At 38.7% G+C, this 16,876-nt stretch overlaps 1 protein-coding gene across 1 annotated transcript in view; it reads left to right on the forward strand.

The window, feature by feature from the left end:
• dctn1a (dynactin 1a) overlaps window positions 1-16,876 on the forward strand; it is a 33,940-nt gene that overhangs the window by 12,967 nt on the left and 4,097 nt on the right. The window contains exons 5-21 of the mRNA XM_079445834.1: window positions 517-672; window positions 877-1,074; window positions 2,015-2,298; window positions 4,189-4,348; window positions 5,506-5,610; window positions 5,694-5,885; window positions 6,855-6,971; window positions 7,080-7,232; window positions 7,899-8,059; window positions 9,895-10,063; window positions 10,154-10,222; window positions 10,954-11,166; window positions 13,399-13,560; window positions 13,958-14,089; window positions 14,183-14,308; window positions 14,693-14,835; window positions 14,924-15,087. Coding sequence (XP_079301960.1) covers window positions 517-672; window positions 877-1,074; window positions 2,015-2,298; window positions 4,189-4,348; window positions 5,506-5,610; window positions 5,694-5,885; window positions 6,855-6,971; window positions 7,080-7,232; window positions 7,899-8,059; window positions 9,895-10,063; window positions 10,154-10,222; window positions 10,954-11,166; window positions 13,399-13,560; window positions 13,958-14,089; window positions 14,183-14,308; window positions 14,693-14,835; window positions 14,924-15,087 — 2,704 coding nt within the window. The remainder of the gene's footprint in view (window positions 1-516; window positions 673-876; window positions 1,075-2,014; window positions 2,299-4,188; window positions 4,349-5,505; window positions 5,611-5,693; window positions 5,886-6,854; window positions 6,972-7,079; window positions 7,233-7,898; window positions 8,060-9,894; window positions 10,064-10,153; window positions 10,223-10,953; window positions 11,167-13,398; window positions 13,561-13,957; window positions 14,090-14,182; window positions 14,309-14,692; window positions 14,836-14,923; window positions 15,088-16,876) is intronic.

Consider the following 16,876-nt stretch of genomic DNA (forward strand, 5'->3'; position numbering starts at 1 on the left):
TGTTCAGCAGAACAGAGACATTCATACAGGTATAGAGCTACTTTAGGGTGAGTAAATGATGACGTGAACTATCTCTTTAATGATGGATTTGTTTCAGCTTTAGTCTTCTCCAGATGTTAACTGATGGACTGGAGTGGTGTGGATTATTGTGATGTTTTTATCAGCTGTTTGGACTCTCATTCTGACGGCACCCATTCACTGCAGAGCATCCATTGCTGAGACACTGATGCAGAGACACATTTCTACAAACCTGATGAAGAAACAAACTCATCCTGATCTTCCGTGGATGGAAGGGGGTTTAATTACTGAACACACTGGATCTGTTTACACCTGTACTGAGTATACAGTAAATGCAGGTGTGAACTAGGCCAGTGATGTTATAGAACGGTCACTGAAGCGCACTGTTGTCAGGGGTCTGGTGAGCACTGTGTGTGTGTGCTGGGGTCAGAGGTCACAGGTCAGACAGGATCGAGCTCATCATCTGTTTGTGAATAACTGCATCTGTTTTGTCCGCAGGCGACGGGTCGTGCCTCTGTCGGAGGGTCAGGGCTTTCAGAGTCAGTGTTAGCAGAGAATGAGTCCACAGCACCTTCCCAGATTGCACTGGGAGCTCCGGTCGTACCCCAGCCCAGCGGCACACCCAGCGCCCCTCCTCCTGCCACCCCCAGCAAGGTCAGCGACCTTTGACCTTCATTATACGGCACTCTCCCTCTGCATTTGATGTCATATTAAACAGAACCACAGCATGGTCTATGCACTTCTGGTACAGAATTGTGCGATACAGTTAAAGGTTTATGCTTCTGTCCCAGTAAAGGATGTGTGTGTAACTGATGCCTCTGTCATGGCAGATGTAAATGACTCTGTGTGTGTCTGTAGGAGGAGGAGAGTCTCCGAGCTCAGGTCAAGGATCTGGAGGAGAAGCTGGAGACGCTGCGGATGAAGCGCTCTGAGGATAAAGCCAAACTGAAGGAGATGGAGAAGCACAAGATCCAGCTGGAGCAGCTGCAGGAGTGGAAGAACAAGATGCAGGAGCAGCAGAACGAGCTGCAGAAGCAGCTCAAAGAGGCCAAGAAGGTGCTGGAGACAGAGCACACTCAGATCAGTCACACAGAGCGAATCAGGCCGTGACAATTATAATTCACAGTATAACTCAGAATGGCACACAGTTTAATCAATTCTGGACAAAAAAAAAAAAAAGAATAGAACAGACAGTGTCTGAAACAAATCATAGTTAATAGCTTTGTAAGTTAAAGTTAGACATGCTTTGTGATTAAGATGTAACTAAAACATAGCAACAGAATTTGGAAAGAATAAAATGTATTTGATAAATTTTTATAAATTAAGGTTGCATGATTTTAATTAATTAGACATAATTTTTGATAACATTTAATTTAATCAATAAAACAGGATCCAGAAAAATTGAATAAAAACTATTTGGAAAAAATAAAATGTATTTTGGCAAAAAATAATACTGACTTCATAAGACCCTGAAAATGTCATTTTTGTTAGGCTTTTAATAAATTGGTGTTGTCAATTAATTAAACATCCATTTTTATTACTAAAATTTAATTTAGTTATTAAAACTGAATCTTGAAAAATGAAAACGATTTCATTGGGCCTTAAAAATAAATTTTTTGATGAACGTTTAATAATTGTGGTTAAATTGTATACTTGTCATGATTTCAGTTAATTAGGCAAATAAAACGAGATGTGGAGAAAAAAAACAAAAAACAGATTTTATGTAGAGAGATTATCTCAAAGAGCTGCTTTACTGTTCAGTTCAGCCTCAAGTGCAGGTTTGATTGATTAGATTAGATTAGATTGCCCTCATTAATAGCTTTGGTATTAATCAGCTAATTGTTCAGTAGCCTGTGGTGTAGCTCAGTAGAAACACGTTTGGCTGTTTTAACTGCTTTAAAATGTGTGTATCATGTGAATGTGGTTCAGAGTAATTCAGCTGTTTGAAGCTAAACTGACCCGATCAAACCCTGAGCTGCTCTGTGTCCGAGCGCAGGAGGCGCGCGAGGCTCTGGAGGCCAAAGACCGATACATGGAGGAGATGGCCGACACGGCAGACGCCATCGAGATGGCCACGCTGGACAAAGAGATGGCGGAGGAGCGGGCCGAGTCGATGCAGCAGGAGGTGGAGGCTCTGAAGGAGAAGGTGGAGGAGCTGACCATGGACCTGGAGATCCTGAAGCACGAGATCGAGGAGAAGGGCTCGGACGGAGCGGCGTCCAGCTACCACCTCAAGCAGCTGGAGGAGCAGAACAGCCGTCTGAAGGAGGCTCTGGTCAGGTAAAACATGGCTCATCACCATCATTTGATTTATATCACTCCATATCGGTCATTGTCACCAGAAACGTCAAACATTAGACTTTAACATTGTCATGATCTATTATTATTAGTGCTGTCAAACGATGATTAATTGCATCCAAAATAAGTTTTTGTTTACATAATATATGTGTGTGTACGGTTTATTTATGATGTATATATAAATACACACATTTTGAAAATATTTACATGTATATATTTAAAATATAAACATAACATATTTTTCTTAAATATTTACTATGTGTGTGTGTATTTATATATACATGATAAATATACACAGTACACACACATATATTATGTAAACACAAACTGTTATTTTGGATGCAATTAATCGTTTGACAGCATTAATTATTACCCGTCATTTTAATTTTCGTGTTTTAATTTTAATAACACGTTTAATTGCTTGTATTTTTGTTCACACTTTCATTTTTAATAATGAACCTACGAGCATATAGGCTTATGCATTTATTTATGATTAGAACAGATAAACAGAGGCTGTGTGTGTTCAATACACCCCCCGCAGTGACAGCGGAGGCAACGAAACACAACTAAATATGCAAGGGCTGGGTAAAAAAAAAAAACAATATTGATCCTTAAATCCCAATCGATGCTGTTTTCAGTTGATGAATGAACCGTACGTAAAGTGCGCCTCTCATCCAGTAAATCGCAATAGGCTAAGTTTTGTGCTTTGTTACTTTTGATATGAAACAAAGTCTCAGATTTCAAATTCTGTCCTTTTTTTGGAAATTCAAGCAATGAATACTGTTTTGGCGCAGTTTAATGTGGCGTGATCGATCGCAGTAGACACCTCAGATCAAGCGAAGCGGCAGCGCACTGATCATCTCTTTCGCTTTAATAGTGGATACTCGCCTGTGTAATCAAACACAGCAGAATTACTGTTCTGGAGCTGATGATCCCGCGCTCTGCTGCCACCAACTGGACAGGGCCTCTGGTCAAATCTTTATTTATTTCAAGTTTAAAGGCAGACTTTTGCTCCAAAGTGAAAGCTATTGAAACCAGACTGTTAACAAAATACATATCTTAATAGAATCATTAATTTCTTAGTTTCTGCATGTTCTAATGAGTGATGTTGTTTCAAATCAAGAAACAGGTTTGTGTCGCCTGATAATATTAATAATAATATTACTTTTTTTTGTCTCTTAGAAAAATACATTTAATAGTAGTAATAGCTTGTTAGGATGCAGATGCGATGTTTTTTTTTTTTTTTTTTTTTCTTTTTTCATCATTATCAAAATCAGTAACATCTGTAAGAATTGTAGCAACCTCATTATTATATGGTGAAATGAAATTATTCTGACTATTTTATTTTATTTTTTATTAATCGCTGGTCTTCCATAGTAGCATTCATGTAAATCATGATAATCACAGTTAAAACCACACATAGCACCTCAATACCATGGTGAAAATATAACTATGGTTTTTAGGTATGTGTATGAAAAACAGTAGTCTAAAGACATTTAGTATAAATGCACACATGCTATAGCTTAATCAAAATACTATAGTTATATTCCATTACTCCTGTAATACCACAGTGCAGTTACTGTGACTACGGTAAATCCATGGTAAATGATGGCGATTTGTAGATTGAAAAACCTGACTGTGTCGTTGCGCACAGTGTTTCTCCTGTTAGTCAGAGCTTTCATCTGGCTTGAACTCAGCGAACAACAAATGACTCGCTGATTTTAAAGCGCTTCACACGGATCTCACAGCGCTGTTTCAAAATTATATTGCGATAATTATCATTATCGATTTATCGCCCAGCCATACATCTGTGTTGTTCTGCATGTTCCTGAGATGTGCTCAGCATCTTCACCTGAGTGTGTGTGTGTTCAGGATGAGGGATCTATCGTCGTCGGAGAAGCAGGAGCACGTGAAGCTCCAGAAACAGATGGAGAAGAAGAACTCTGAGCTGGAGACTCTGAGAGCGCAGAAGGAGAAGCTGCAGGAGGAGATGAAGCAGGCTGAAGCCACGATAGATGAGCTCAAGGAGCAGGTTAGTTTGAGAAACACGTGTTCAGCATCACACAAGTAGAGCTGGGTATTGAGATTATTCCATGATTTGATTCACAAGCTTGCGATTCAGTAGGATTTCAGTCTAGATTCCCTTGTCATATTGTATGTATGGACAGGTCGATGGCTAATTTCGCTGGTACTTGTGACTAGTGACAATAAAGGGCTACTACTAGATTAAATTCAGTTTGATTCATTTGAATATATAGACAATCAGGTACATAAGTTTGTTTTCAAGGAATAAAGGTCTCGCTACTGAAGCAATACAATAAACCGTCAGTTGGTACATTACTAGTATCTGTCCCTGCAGCACAGCAGCAGTCATGAGTAACACAGGTATATCTGTAGCAATAGACAACAATACATTGTATGGATCAAAATTATACATTTCTCTTTTATGACAAAAATCATTAGGATATTAAGATCATGTTCCATGAAGATATTTTGTAAATTTCCTACCGTAACTATATCTAAACTTAATTTTTGATTAGTAATATGCATTGCTAAGAACTTAATTTGAACAACTTTAAAGGAGATTTTCTCAATATTTAGATTTTTTTGCTCCCTCAGATTCCAGATTTTCTAATAGTTGTATCTCAGACAAATATTGTCCTATCATAACAAACCATACATCAATGAAAGATTATTTATTCAGCTTCAGATGATGTAGAAATCTCAATTTCATAAAAATTGACCCTTATGACTGGATTGTGCTCCAGGGTCACATATTGCTAACATTGAAGTGATTTGTAAACAAACAGTTAAATTGCAGACAAGGCTGTTTTATGATAAAATGTATTATATGATACAAATTTATTATAATAACTTCAAGTTTATAGTCCACTATCGAGTTTATGGTCATTAAATGCATATGTGACATTACTTTATTGATCTCAAGGTGTTTTATTGACGTCTTTCTGTGGTTAAATCAATGATAGGTTGCTTCTGATGTTTATTTGGTGCTGCAACTAGTAGTAAAGAGGAAAAGATGATCGCTTTATTGCAGTAATCTGTCACCAGACATTAAAGAGCCACAAAAACATCATTCGTTGATTGAATTTGGTGATAAAATTGATAGAATTTTAAAGCTCAGGATTTGTTTTGTATGAACCGTATGATATATTGTGTGTGTGTTTTCAGGTGGACGCGGCTTTAGGAGCTGAGGAGATGGTGGAGACGCTGACGGAGAGAAACTTAGACCTGGAAGAGAAAGTGCGGGAACTCCGAGAGACCGTCAGTGACCTGGTGAGACGCTCGTTCGCGTTCAGCGTTTTAATCATCAGAGTTAATTATGTGCACTGATCTTGGTTCTCTGACGCGTCGCTCAGGAAGCGATAAACGAGATGAATGATGAGCTGCAGGAGAACGCGCGTGAGACGGAGCTGGAGTTGCGCGAGCAGCTGGATCTGGCTGGCGCTCGGGTTCGAGAGGCTCAGAAGAGAGTGGAGGCGGCGCAGGAGACAGTGGCCGATTATCAGCAGACCATCAGCAAATACAGAGAGCTCACCACGCACCTGCAGGTCAGTGAGACGCAGACGTTTGTTGAGGAGCAGCTGAATAACATGCATGCAAACAGACTTAACTTCAATAGATCTGTTTGGGTTCTTATGGAAGCTCATTTCTGCCACTGAATTAAAAAAAAAAAATTTTTTTTTATTGCAATTCTGACTTTTTTCTTGCAATTGTGAAATATAAACTAACAGTTACGAGTTATAAAGTCCAAATAGCAGGATATAAACTTGCACTTCTGACTTTTTCTTGCAATCCTTAGACTGTCCAGCTTTTAATGCATGTAGAAAACACTTTTATGAAGTCAACTCACTTAAAGTGTTTAGTATAATTTTGCCAGAAAAAGTTTTAGAATTTATAATCTAATCTTATCATTTGTGATTAATATAAAGTTATCACAATAAAACCTTTTCTTTTAGCTCAAGTGAGCATTATTTTTATGTAATATTTTCACAACATTTTCTGTATGTGAAAAACATTGATTATGCAAATGTCAGTGTTGATCAATATAATATTGACTTTAAAACAATGCTATATTATAAAAGTAAAGGTGACAAATTCTATTTCAAAGTGATCATATTTCTTATGTATTTACTGTATGATATGCAGAACACAGTAGTTCTAACTATTTTGTTTGTTAAAGTGATCACTAAATTAATTAAGCTGGTTTGAGTTTACCATTACTGATTGGGTTGAAATAAGTTTAAATAATTACATTTTTGTGAAGTATTTTCCATTTAAATGTAGATCATTTTTAAAGAATAAAAGAAAAATAATTATGGTAATGTCTCATAGTAATCCTACTGCTGGCGTTTACATGAAATATGACTAAACCTGGATCCATTCTGGTGCTGCTTTTTAAGTCAAATTTAGATATGAACTCAGATTTTGCCCCAGATTCTCTACATTCCTGTGCATCCCTCGTTCTTCCACTGTATGCCACTGTTGTAAAGCTGAGGTTTTCTCCGCTGCATGAACAGGAAGTGAACCGAGAGCTGACCAATCAGCAGAGCAGCTCGGCCGAGCAGCTGCAGCAGCCCACCACAGAACTCTTCGACTTCAAGATCAAGTTTGCTGAGACCAAAGCTTACGCCAAGGTACGTTCAGCCCTCATTTCAGCCGAGCCTCGAAACACACAGAGAACGAGCGTTACAGCTGTGTGTGTGTGTGTGTGTGTGTGTGTGTGTGTGTGTGTGTGCGCGCAGGCCATCGAGATGGAGCTCCGCAAGATGGAGGTGAATCAAGCGAACCGTCAGGTGTCTCTGCTGATGTCCTTCATGCCGGAGTCCTTCCTGAGACATGGAGGAGACCACGACTGCATCCTCGTGCTGCTGCTCATCCCCAGACTCATCTGCAAGGTTCTTGTCTGACGCTGTTTACCGCTTGCAGAGCCTTTAGGACTGTTATTACACATGTCTTTCAGGATTTAAGATCATTTACTGCTCGTTGCTTACAGCAGCTTTAATCTTAATATCGACTTTAGACTGAATTAAGACTGTCGAAAACATCTTTGTTCATTGAAATACAGCTGAAATAAGATAACATTTAAATATTAGATGAAACAAGTTCAAGACGAAGCTCTTAATAAACAATTAAACTGAATTAAAGCTAACAAGGAAATAAAAATAAATGAAAACCTAAATGGTAATATTTAAATATGCACTAAAATTTATAACTGGAAAATAAATATACATTTGAATTGGAAAAAAAACAAACTAAAACTGAAATAAAAATAAATTAACCTAAATGTGTCCCTGCAGCACAGAAGCAGTCATGAGTAGCACAGGTATATTTGTAGCAATAGCCAACAATACATTGTATGGATCAAAATTATACATTTCTCTTTTATGACAAAAATCATTAGGATATTAAGATCATGTTCCATGAAGGTATTTTGAAGATGCGCCAGGCGTCCTCTGCGTTCGTAGGAACAGCTGTAAATGAGGCGCTGGCTCAAGCCGCCTGAGCTTTACTGTCTTGAGGCTGGCCGGTTTCTGCAGTGATGGTGTGTGATGCTGTCGCAGGCGGAGCTGATCAGCAAGCAGGCGCAGGAGAAGTTCGATCTGAGCGGAGGCTCTCCGGAGCGCGCTGGACTGCGAGGAGCCGCCGGAGAGCAGCTGAGCTTCGCGTCCGGTCTGGTTTATTCCCTGACGCTGCTGCAGGCCACGCTGCACAAATACGAGCTGTAGGTGTCCATCATTACTCCTGCGCTCGACAGATCAGACAACTCTCACTACAGCGCTGTTCTGGAGCGTGGGATCAGAGCGATGTTTAATGTTTCTAAAGACTTCTCTTCTGCTCATCAAACATGCATTTATTTGATCGAAAAATCTGTGAGATATTATTGCAATTTAAAATAACAGATTTCTATGTGAATATGTGTTAAACTGTAATTTATTTCTGTGATGCGCAGCTGTATTTTCAGCATCATTACTCCAGTCTTCAGAGTCACATGATCTTCAGAAATCATAATAATATACTGATTTATAATCAATGTTAGAAACTGTTGTGCTGCTTAATATTGTTTGGGACCTGTGATGCTTTTTTCAGGATTCTTTGATTTAAAAAAAAAAAAAAAAAAAAAAGAAAAGTTGAACAGCATTTATTCAAAATAGTAAGACTTGTATTGTTAGGATTTCTATCACTTTTATCCATTTAACACATCCTTGCTGAAGGAAAGCATTAATTTCTTTAAAGTGTCACAGGTTACAAATAAATATGAAGCAGCACAACGGTTTTTAACATTGATTATAAATCAGCATATTAGACTGATTTCTGAAGGATCATGTGACACTGAAGACTGCAGTAATGATGCTGAAAATACAGCTGCGCATCACAGGAATATATTACAGTTTAAAGTATATTAAAATAGAAATCTGGGCCCGTATTCCTAAAGGTTCTAAGAATCCTCTCAGAGAGCTCCTATTGTAGCTTCAACATTTCTAACTAGGAGTCTTAGCTTTAGAGTGATTCAGGACCAATCTGAGAGCAACTCTGAGCGAGGAAAAGACACACACTTGTATCTTAGTGAGGAGGCGGGCCTGACCCCGTTGCTAGGAATGACAGTCTTTTGAAGACGGTGATTGGCTGGTTGTCAAGAAGGAAATAAAAGAGCGCTTTTAAGAGTAGGGTTTATTATAAGCCTTCACTTTGAAATTACAGGCTTAATTTTTCCTCTCTCTCTTTCTCACACACACACACACATTATATATATGTATATATTCTATACTTACCGTGTTTTATAGGAAATGAACAGAGACATATAAGCCTAATAAGTGCTGTAACAGACCCAAATCATCACTGCTGCATAGTTGCATTTTTCCAGTTGCCAAATATGTTAATGTAGTGATTTCTGGCGCTATGGCAATTCTGCGTGGTGTCGGAGATGTTAGCATGTCTTTAATAAGATCATCACAAACATGATCCCAGCACGATCTGATGTGTAGCGTCTTATTAACTCACTCTCATGCATTGTGTGCAACACATTTCTTCTCCCTCTTCATGTTTCATCCATTTCCTCCGCTGCTAAAGAAACTCTTAACCCCCTTAAAAGTCCTCGTCCACACTCCTAACAATTTTGGACCTTAAGACCTCTTTTAAGGGTTAAGATGCTTTCTGAATTACTTTTTTCTTTACTAGGATTTTTTCTTTAATTTTAAGAGGAAACACCCACATTTCTAAGAATTTTGTTACTAGGAGCAGCTCTTAACCCTGTTATTTTAATTTGCAATAATATTTCACAAAATTATTTTTTTTTAAATGCATTTTTGATCAAATAAATAGAGCCTTAATGAGCACGAGAAACCTCTTTGAAAACACTAAAAATCGTACTGATCCCAAACTTCTGAATGGTAGTGTATATACATACACACACACATGTATTTTGGTGTGTAAATATACATGGTTTTCAGCCTTATTATAAATAAATAAGAATAAGAAAACCTCTCTCTCAGTGAATGTTGTTTTCAGACGTGAGGTGAGGTGTGTGTGGTGCTGCAGTAATGTGTGTGTGTGTCTCAGAGCTCTGGCTCAGTGTGATGTGGAGGTGTATAAGCACATGGGCACGCTGTACTCGGAGATGAGCGTTCACGAGCGATCGCTGGACTTCCTCATCGATCTGCTGCATAAAGACCAGCTGGACGAGACGGTGCAGGTGGAGCCGCTCACCAAAGCCATCAAATACTACCAGGTGCGCGCACACACACACACACACACCTCTGGGTATCAGATCTCTGTAGCATGTCAGTGATGTGATGTGTGTGAATGCTGATCGTTGCAGCAACTGTACAGCGTTCATCTGTCGGATCAACACGAGGACTGCACCGTCCAGCTGGCGGATCACATCAAGGTACAGCGCTTCGGTCATCAGAGACCACTGAACACCACACACCTCTCGTCTCGTACGATTCTGACTGCTTCTTTATTATTTCAAAGTAGCTTTTCAGTTTTTATTTTCAGTTTTCATTTTCTTATGTGCAATTTGCATTCATTCATTTTAAAATGATTATTTAGGTTTCTTATTTTATTTTGACTTCAGTTTTGGCTTATTTATATACAGTGATTTCAGTGTAATAATTATTGATGTACTATCATAGTTCTATTAATATTTTGAATTATTTTTGTTTTTAGATTTCTAGTTTTCGTTTTAATTTTCTTTTGTAATTTTATGTGCTTTTGACTTTTTTTTTTATATTACCATTTAACTTAATTTTTTATTTTAGTTTTAGTTCAGTTTTATTTTATTTATTTCCAGTTAGTAATTTTGGTGTTATTGTTTTATCTTTGATATACTATTACAGTTTTAATCAATATTTTGATTTCGTTTTTAATTTTGTATAATTTAATTGTTTTATTTGCTGCTTTTTGTTTTTGAAATTTTTGTTATTTTAAAATGTCTATATAGTTCTTTTTTACTTTAGTTTTAATTAAGTTCAATATAAAGAAAATAAAAAATGACATTTTGGCAATTAGCTGAAGTTTTTTTTTTTTTAAGCATTTTCTTTTAAATAATAACGCGTCCCTCGGTTTCTGAGCGCGTCTGAATAATGCTGTAACACACGACTGATCTGTGACCTGCAGTTCACCCAGAGCGCTCTAGACTGCATGGGGTCAGAGGTCGGCCGTCTGCGGGCCTTCCTGCAGCCGGGACAGGAAGGGGCAGAGGTCTCTGTGCTGCTGAAGGACCTGGACACTTCCTGTGGAGACATTGGTCAGTTCTGTAAGAAGATCCGCAGGAGGATGCCAGGAACAGACGCTCCGGGGATTCCTGCTGCGCTCAGCTTCACTCCTCAGGTGCTCACATCTGATCACTCACGCATTCACACGCGCACACACTCACTCACACGCACTCTCTCACGCGCACACACTCACTCACTCACACACGCATTCACACGCGCACACACTCACTCACTCACTCACTCACACACACACACGCTCACTCACACACACACACGATCTCTCCACACACATCCACATCCTCAAAAAAGAGTCTGTTTTTCACACACTGATGTTGGGCTGCACGATAAATCGCATTCGATGATCATGCGCATCTCGTCAGTAAAGCCGGTTCTGTGATCAGTAGTAAATCTCCATAGCCTGCTTTCAGAAGGAGCAGCATTTAATACACAGAGCCGTAATCACTGACAAGCTACGCAATATCACGTTCATAATGGAATGTGATTCATCTGCGATAATGAACGTGATATTGCGTAGCTTGTCAGTGATTACGGCTCTGCGTATTAAATGCTGCTCCTTCTGAAAGCAAACGGATGTTTATGGACTGATTACAGCAGATCATGCTTTCACTGGATTTGTAACGAGATGTGTTTGTAAAGCTGTTATCACAGGAAGTATAAGAGCTCAGAGATTTAACTCCTGCGAGAGAAGAAATTAAGTCACAAGTGTTGTAATTTTGAAACATTTAGTAAAATAATGAATGTACCTATTATGAAATATTTATTTTTATTTTACAGCGCAGTTGTATTACAATAGTAATATATTTCTGTCTTAAAAATAACATTAGAATTTATATGAATATTATTATAATCATTATTGCTATTGTAATTTTTTTTATTGTTGTGATTTTTATCATATTGTTGTAATTATTATAATTAAAATGTTATTATTACTACTATTATCATTAATAGCCATATTAATACTGTTATTATTGTCCACATTTATATTATAATATTTTTACTATTAGTGTGATTATAATAGTAGTAGTTATTATTATTTATATAAATATATTAATATCCACATTATTTTTGCTGTTATTGTTTCAATAATAATAATAATTATTATTATTATTATTATCCTACATTTGTGCATCTGTAGTATTATTGATATTTATTATTATTAAGATCCAGTCCAAAGAGCTAATTATTCTCCCTTCGAACTGGTTTTCTTTAAAATACAAAACCTGTGTAATCCCAGGCTTCTGTAATCAGAAGCACATTTCAAACTGGAATATAATTTAATTTCATTCACGTCTTTCATAAACACACAATCCTTTTTGGATCACAATCCGCCATCAAAATGATACATTTAAGTATTCCAGCTGCTGTGAGAAAAGGCTATAAACGATCCTCCACCTGCAGGATCCTCACATGTGATAAACTACTAGCCAGGACAACTTCTTTGTTTACAGACGTGACATAATGACGCAGTGCCATGCTCGAATCTCTCACGGAAACCTACCCGTACCACTCGAATTAGAAAACATTATTATAAGCTAAAGTAAGGAGATAGTTTTGAACACTGGCTGGTTATGTATTTGCTCAAATATTGATTTTTGGATCATTTTAACCCAAAAAAAATAGGTACTGCAGCTTTAATGTTAAAGGGATACTCCACCCCAAAATGAAAATTGTCATTAATCACTTACCCCCATGTTGTTCCAAACCCGTAAAAGCTTCGTTCTTCTTTGGGACACAGTTTAAGATATTTTAGATGAAAACCGGGAGGTTTGTGTCTGTCCCATTGACTGCCAAGTAAATTACACCGTCAAGGCCCAGAAAAGTGTGAAAAACATCGTCAGGATAGTCCATCTGCTATCAGTGGTTCAACTGTAACATTATGAAGCTACGATAATGCTTTTTGTATGGAAGTAAAACAAAATTAACGACTTTATTCAACAATTCGTCACTGTAACGTCACCGTAGAGCCATTTTGGAGAATATCAGGACACACAGATGCGTTTTCTTACGTGGATTGACGCTTTGATTTGAGCGCAAACAGTGCATCCCTATGTCGCAACTGACACGGAAGAGTGTACACATTTTCCGTGCAACGATAGTCTCCAAAATGGCGTTACGGTGCCGAATTGTTGAATTTGCCAAAAATGTTGAATTGTTTGTTTGGAACGACATGAGGGTAAGTGATTAATGACGATTTTCATTTTGGGGTGGAGTAACCCTCTAATGCCATTTTAATTTTGTGCTTGGTAATTTTTTTGGTATTTTCATTATTACGTTTTGATATTGTGTGCAATAATTTCAATAATTTTGTATATGTGTGTTTGTTTAGGTGGGCGAGGCGCTGGCGGACTGCAGGAAGCAGCTGACGCGTGTGGTGGCGGTTCTGCAGGAAGTAGCAGCGGCAGGAGCTCAGATGATCGCTCCGCTGGCCGAGACCGAGGGACTGTCGCCGCTGAAGATAGAGGACGTGATGTTCAAAGCAGTGGATCAGGTGCGCACACACACACACAGAGACACACTCACTCTCACAGACACACACACACTCACTCACTCACTCACTCACTCACACACACACATTCACTCATTTTCACACTCACTCACTCACACTCAATCACTCACTCACACACTCACACTCAATCACTCACACACACACTCACTCACTCACTCACTCACTCACTCACTCACTCACTCATTCACTCACTCACACACACACACACACACACATTCACTCATTTTCACACTCACTCACTCACACACTCACACACACACTCACACTCAATCACTCACACACACACACACTCACACTCACTCTCACAGACACACACACACTCACACTCACTCCTCAGAACGCTTTCAGTCACTAACAGCACGCATGTGTGTGATTGCAGGTGTACGGCGCTCATGGACTCAATGCATTCGAGTGTCTGCGTCAGTCCTGCGCTGCGGTCATCGCCACCATGAACAAGATGGCCACCGCCATGCAGGAGGGAGAGTATGACGCGGAGCGGCCGCAGCATCCGGTACACATGCGCACACACACACTCTGACTGTAACGCTTGCTCAATCCCATGCTGCCACTGCTCTGTCTGATGCGCTGCATGTGTTCTGTGCAGCGTCCGCCGGTGGAGATCCGCGCCGGTGCTGTCAGAGCCGAGATGACCGACGCCGAGGGTCTGGGAAACAAGCTGGAGGACCGAGAGACGGTCATCAAAGAGCTGAAGAAATCCCTCAAGATCAAGGTCAGATAGCAGGAAACCCATCACGTCCATCTTTATATGACACATTATAAACATACATGCGTACATACATGTACAGTGGGTAATATGTGACCCTGCAGCACAAAAGCAGTCATGAGTAGCACAGGTGTATTTGTAGTTATAGCCAAAAATACATTGTATGGCTCAAAATTATACATTTCTCTTTTATGCCAAAAATCATTAGGATATTAAGTCAAGATCATGTTCCAGGAAGATATTTTGTAAATGACCTACCATAAATATATCAAGACTTCATTTTTGATTAGTAATATGCATTGCTAAGAACTTCATTTGGACCCTTATGACTGGTTTTGTGGTCCAGGGTCACGCATACATGCTGAAATCTGTATGTGATCAATCTCCCAGGGTGAGGAGCTGAGCGAGGCGAATGTTCGTCTGAGTTTACTGGAGAAGAAGCTGGACACGTCGACCAGAGACGCAGACGAGCGAGTGGAGAAGATCCAGACCAAACTAGACGAGGCTCTGACTCTGCTGAAGAAGAAGGAGAAGTACGAGTCTCTCCGCTGATATCAGATGACCCCGGCGAGAAACGTTCATTATTTAAAGCGTTTAATGAGTGCTGTTCTCTGTCTGAAGGGAGTTTGAGGAGACGATGGATGCACTGCAGGCCGACATCGATCAGCTGGAGTCAGAGAAGGCGGAGCTAAAGCTGAGGATCAGCAACCAATCACGAGCCGCCGAAGGTTTCCGTGGACCGCAAGCATCTGGAATCGCCTCGATTGTCACGGGAACCGCTGCTGGTACACACGCACGCACACACACACACACACACACACACACAACAGGGTTACTATAGATGACTAAAATTAGAAAAACATTTTTGCTACTTGAAATAAAATAAACATTAACTGAGATCAGCTAATTGTCAAAACTAAATTAACTTAAATTAATAATTAAAAATAACCATGTAATAGCTACATAAACTATGTAGACATAAAAAAAATCAAAGTACTAAAACTTGAACTACATTTAAAGTGAAAATAGAAAAAATATAATTCAAATCAAATTTAAAATTGTAACAAAAACTATGATAGTATAACATTTATACAAAAAAAGATATTATAGTTAACTAAAACTATGACCATTAATATATTTTTATTTTTATTATTAATATACTACATCTGAAGCTGAATAAATGATCTTTCCATTGATGTATGGTTTGTTATGATATGTCAATATTTGTCTGAGATACAACTATTAGAAAATCTGGAATCTGAGGGAGCAAAAAAATCTAAATATTGAGAAAATCTCCTTTAAAGTTGTTCAAATGAAGTTATTAGCAATGCATATTACTGATCAAAAAGGAAGTTTTGATACATTTACGGTAGGAAATTTACTAAATATCTTCATGGAAAATTATCTTAATATCCTAATGATTTTTGTCATAAAAGAGAAATGTATAATTTTGATCCATACAATGTTGTCTATTGCTACTAATATACAGTCCCCTCCATAAGTATTGGAACAGTAAAGACAAAATTGCTCTGTTGGCTGTGGAGTCAAGACATTTCCAAATATGATTAAAAGATGAATATGAGACAAAACTACAGAATGTCACATTTTATTATTAGCCGTTTCAACACATACATGTTTTACCAAATAAAAAGAACAGCACTTTTAGAGTTCATCCCTCTATCTGATGTGAGCATAAGTATTGGAGCAGTTGCCTCTCAGGTCTTTCTAAGTGATCAGCTGTGTCCTGTTGCATTAATTCTTCAGATATTAAAAGCAGGGAATGTGTCGTATCACTTATATCCATTACTTCTGTATTCTGAATCCTGCATTCAATGATGACACACAAACCAGGATGAAGACGAGGGAGCTGACTTTGAGAGAAAAGCAAGCAGTTTGGATGCTAAAAGAAAAGAGGAAGTCAGTTAGAGCTCTAGCAAAAACAAAGGACATGGAGAAATCAAGAGTTTGGAAACCACCAGCGACACCAGCAACCAACAACGACCTGATCGGCTGAGAAAACAACAGTAGATGATGACAGACAAATCATAAAAGCTGTGAAAATGAATCCTAAAAGACGTGTCTGTAAAATCAGCAACAACTTCCAGAAAGCTGGGGTGATGCTCTGACAATCTACTGTCCTCAGGAGACTTTGACACAGAATTACAGATGCTACACAGCAAGATGCAAACCTCTGACCAGCACCAAACAAAGGTGATCCAGAAGAGTTTTGGAACTGTGTTTATGGACCGATGAGACAAAGATGAACCTTTATCTAAGTGATGGGAAAGCAAAAATGTGGAGAAAAAAGGGAACTGCAATGATCCCAAGCATACAGCCTCATCTGTAAAGCATGGTGGAGGTGGTGTCATGGCATGGGCATGCATGGCTGTCTCTGGAACAGACCCTCTCAACTTTACTGATGACTTAATGTATGATGACAGTAGCAGAATGAATTTGGAAGGGTACAGAACCATCTTGCCAACCAATATTCAAGAAAATGCCACCAGATTCATTAGGAAGTGCTTCATATTGCATCAGGACAATGACCCAAAACACCCTGCCAGTTCAGTCAAG

The sequence above is a fragment of the Barbus barbus genome (genome assembly GCF_936440315.1).
Source record: "Barbus barbus genome assembly, chromosome: 2".
Lineage (NCBI taxonomy): Eukaryota > Metazoa > Chordata > Actinopteri > Cypriniformes > Cyprinidae > Barbus > Barbus barbus.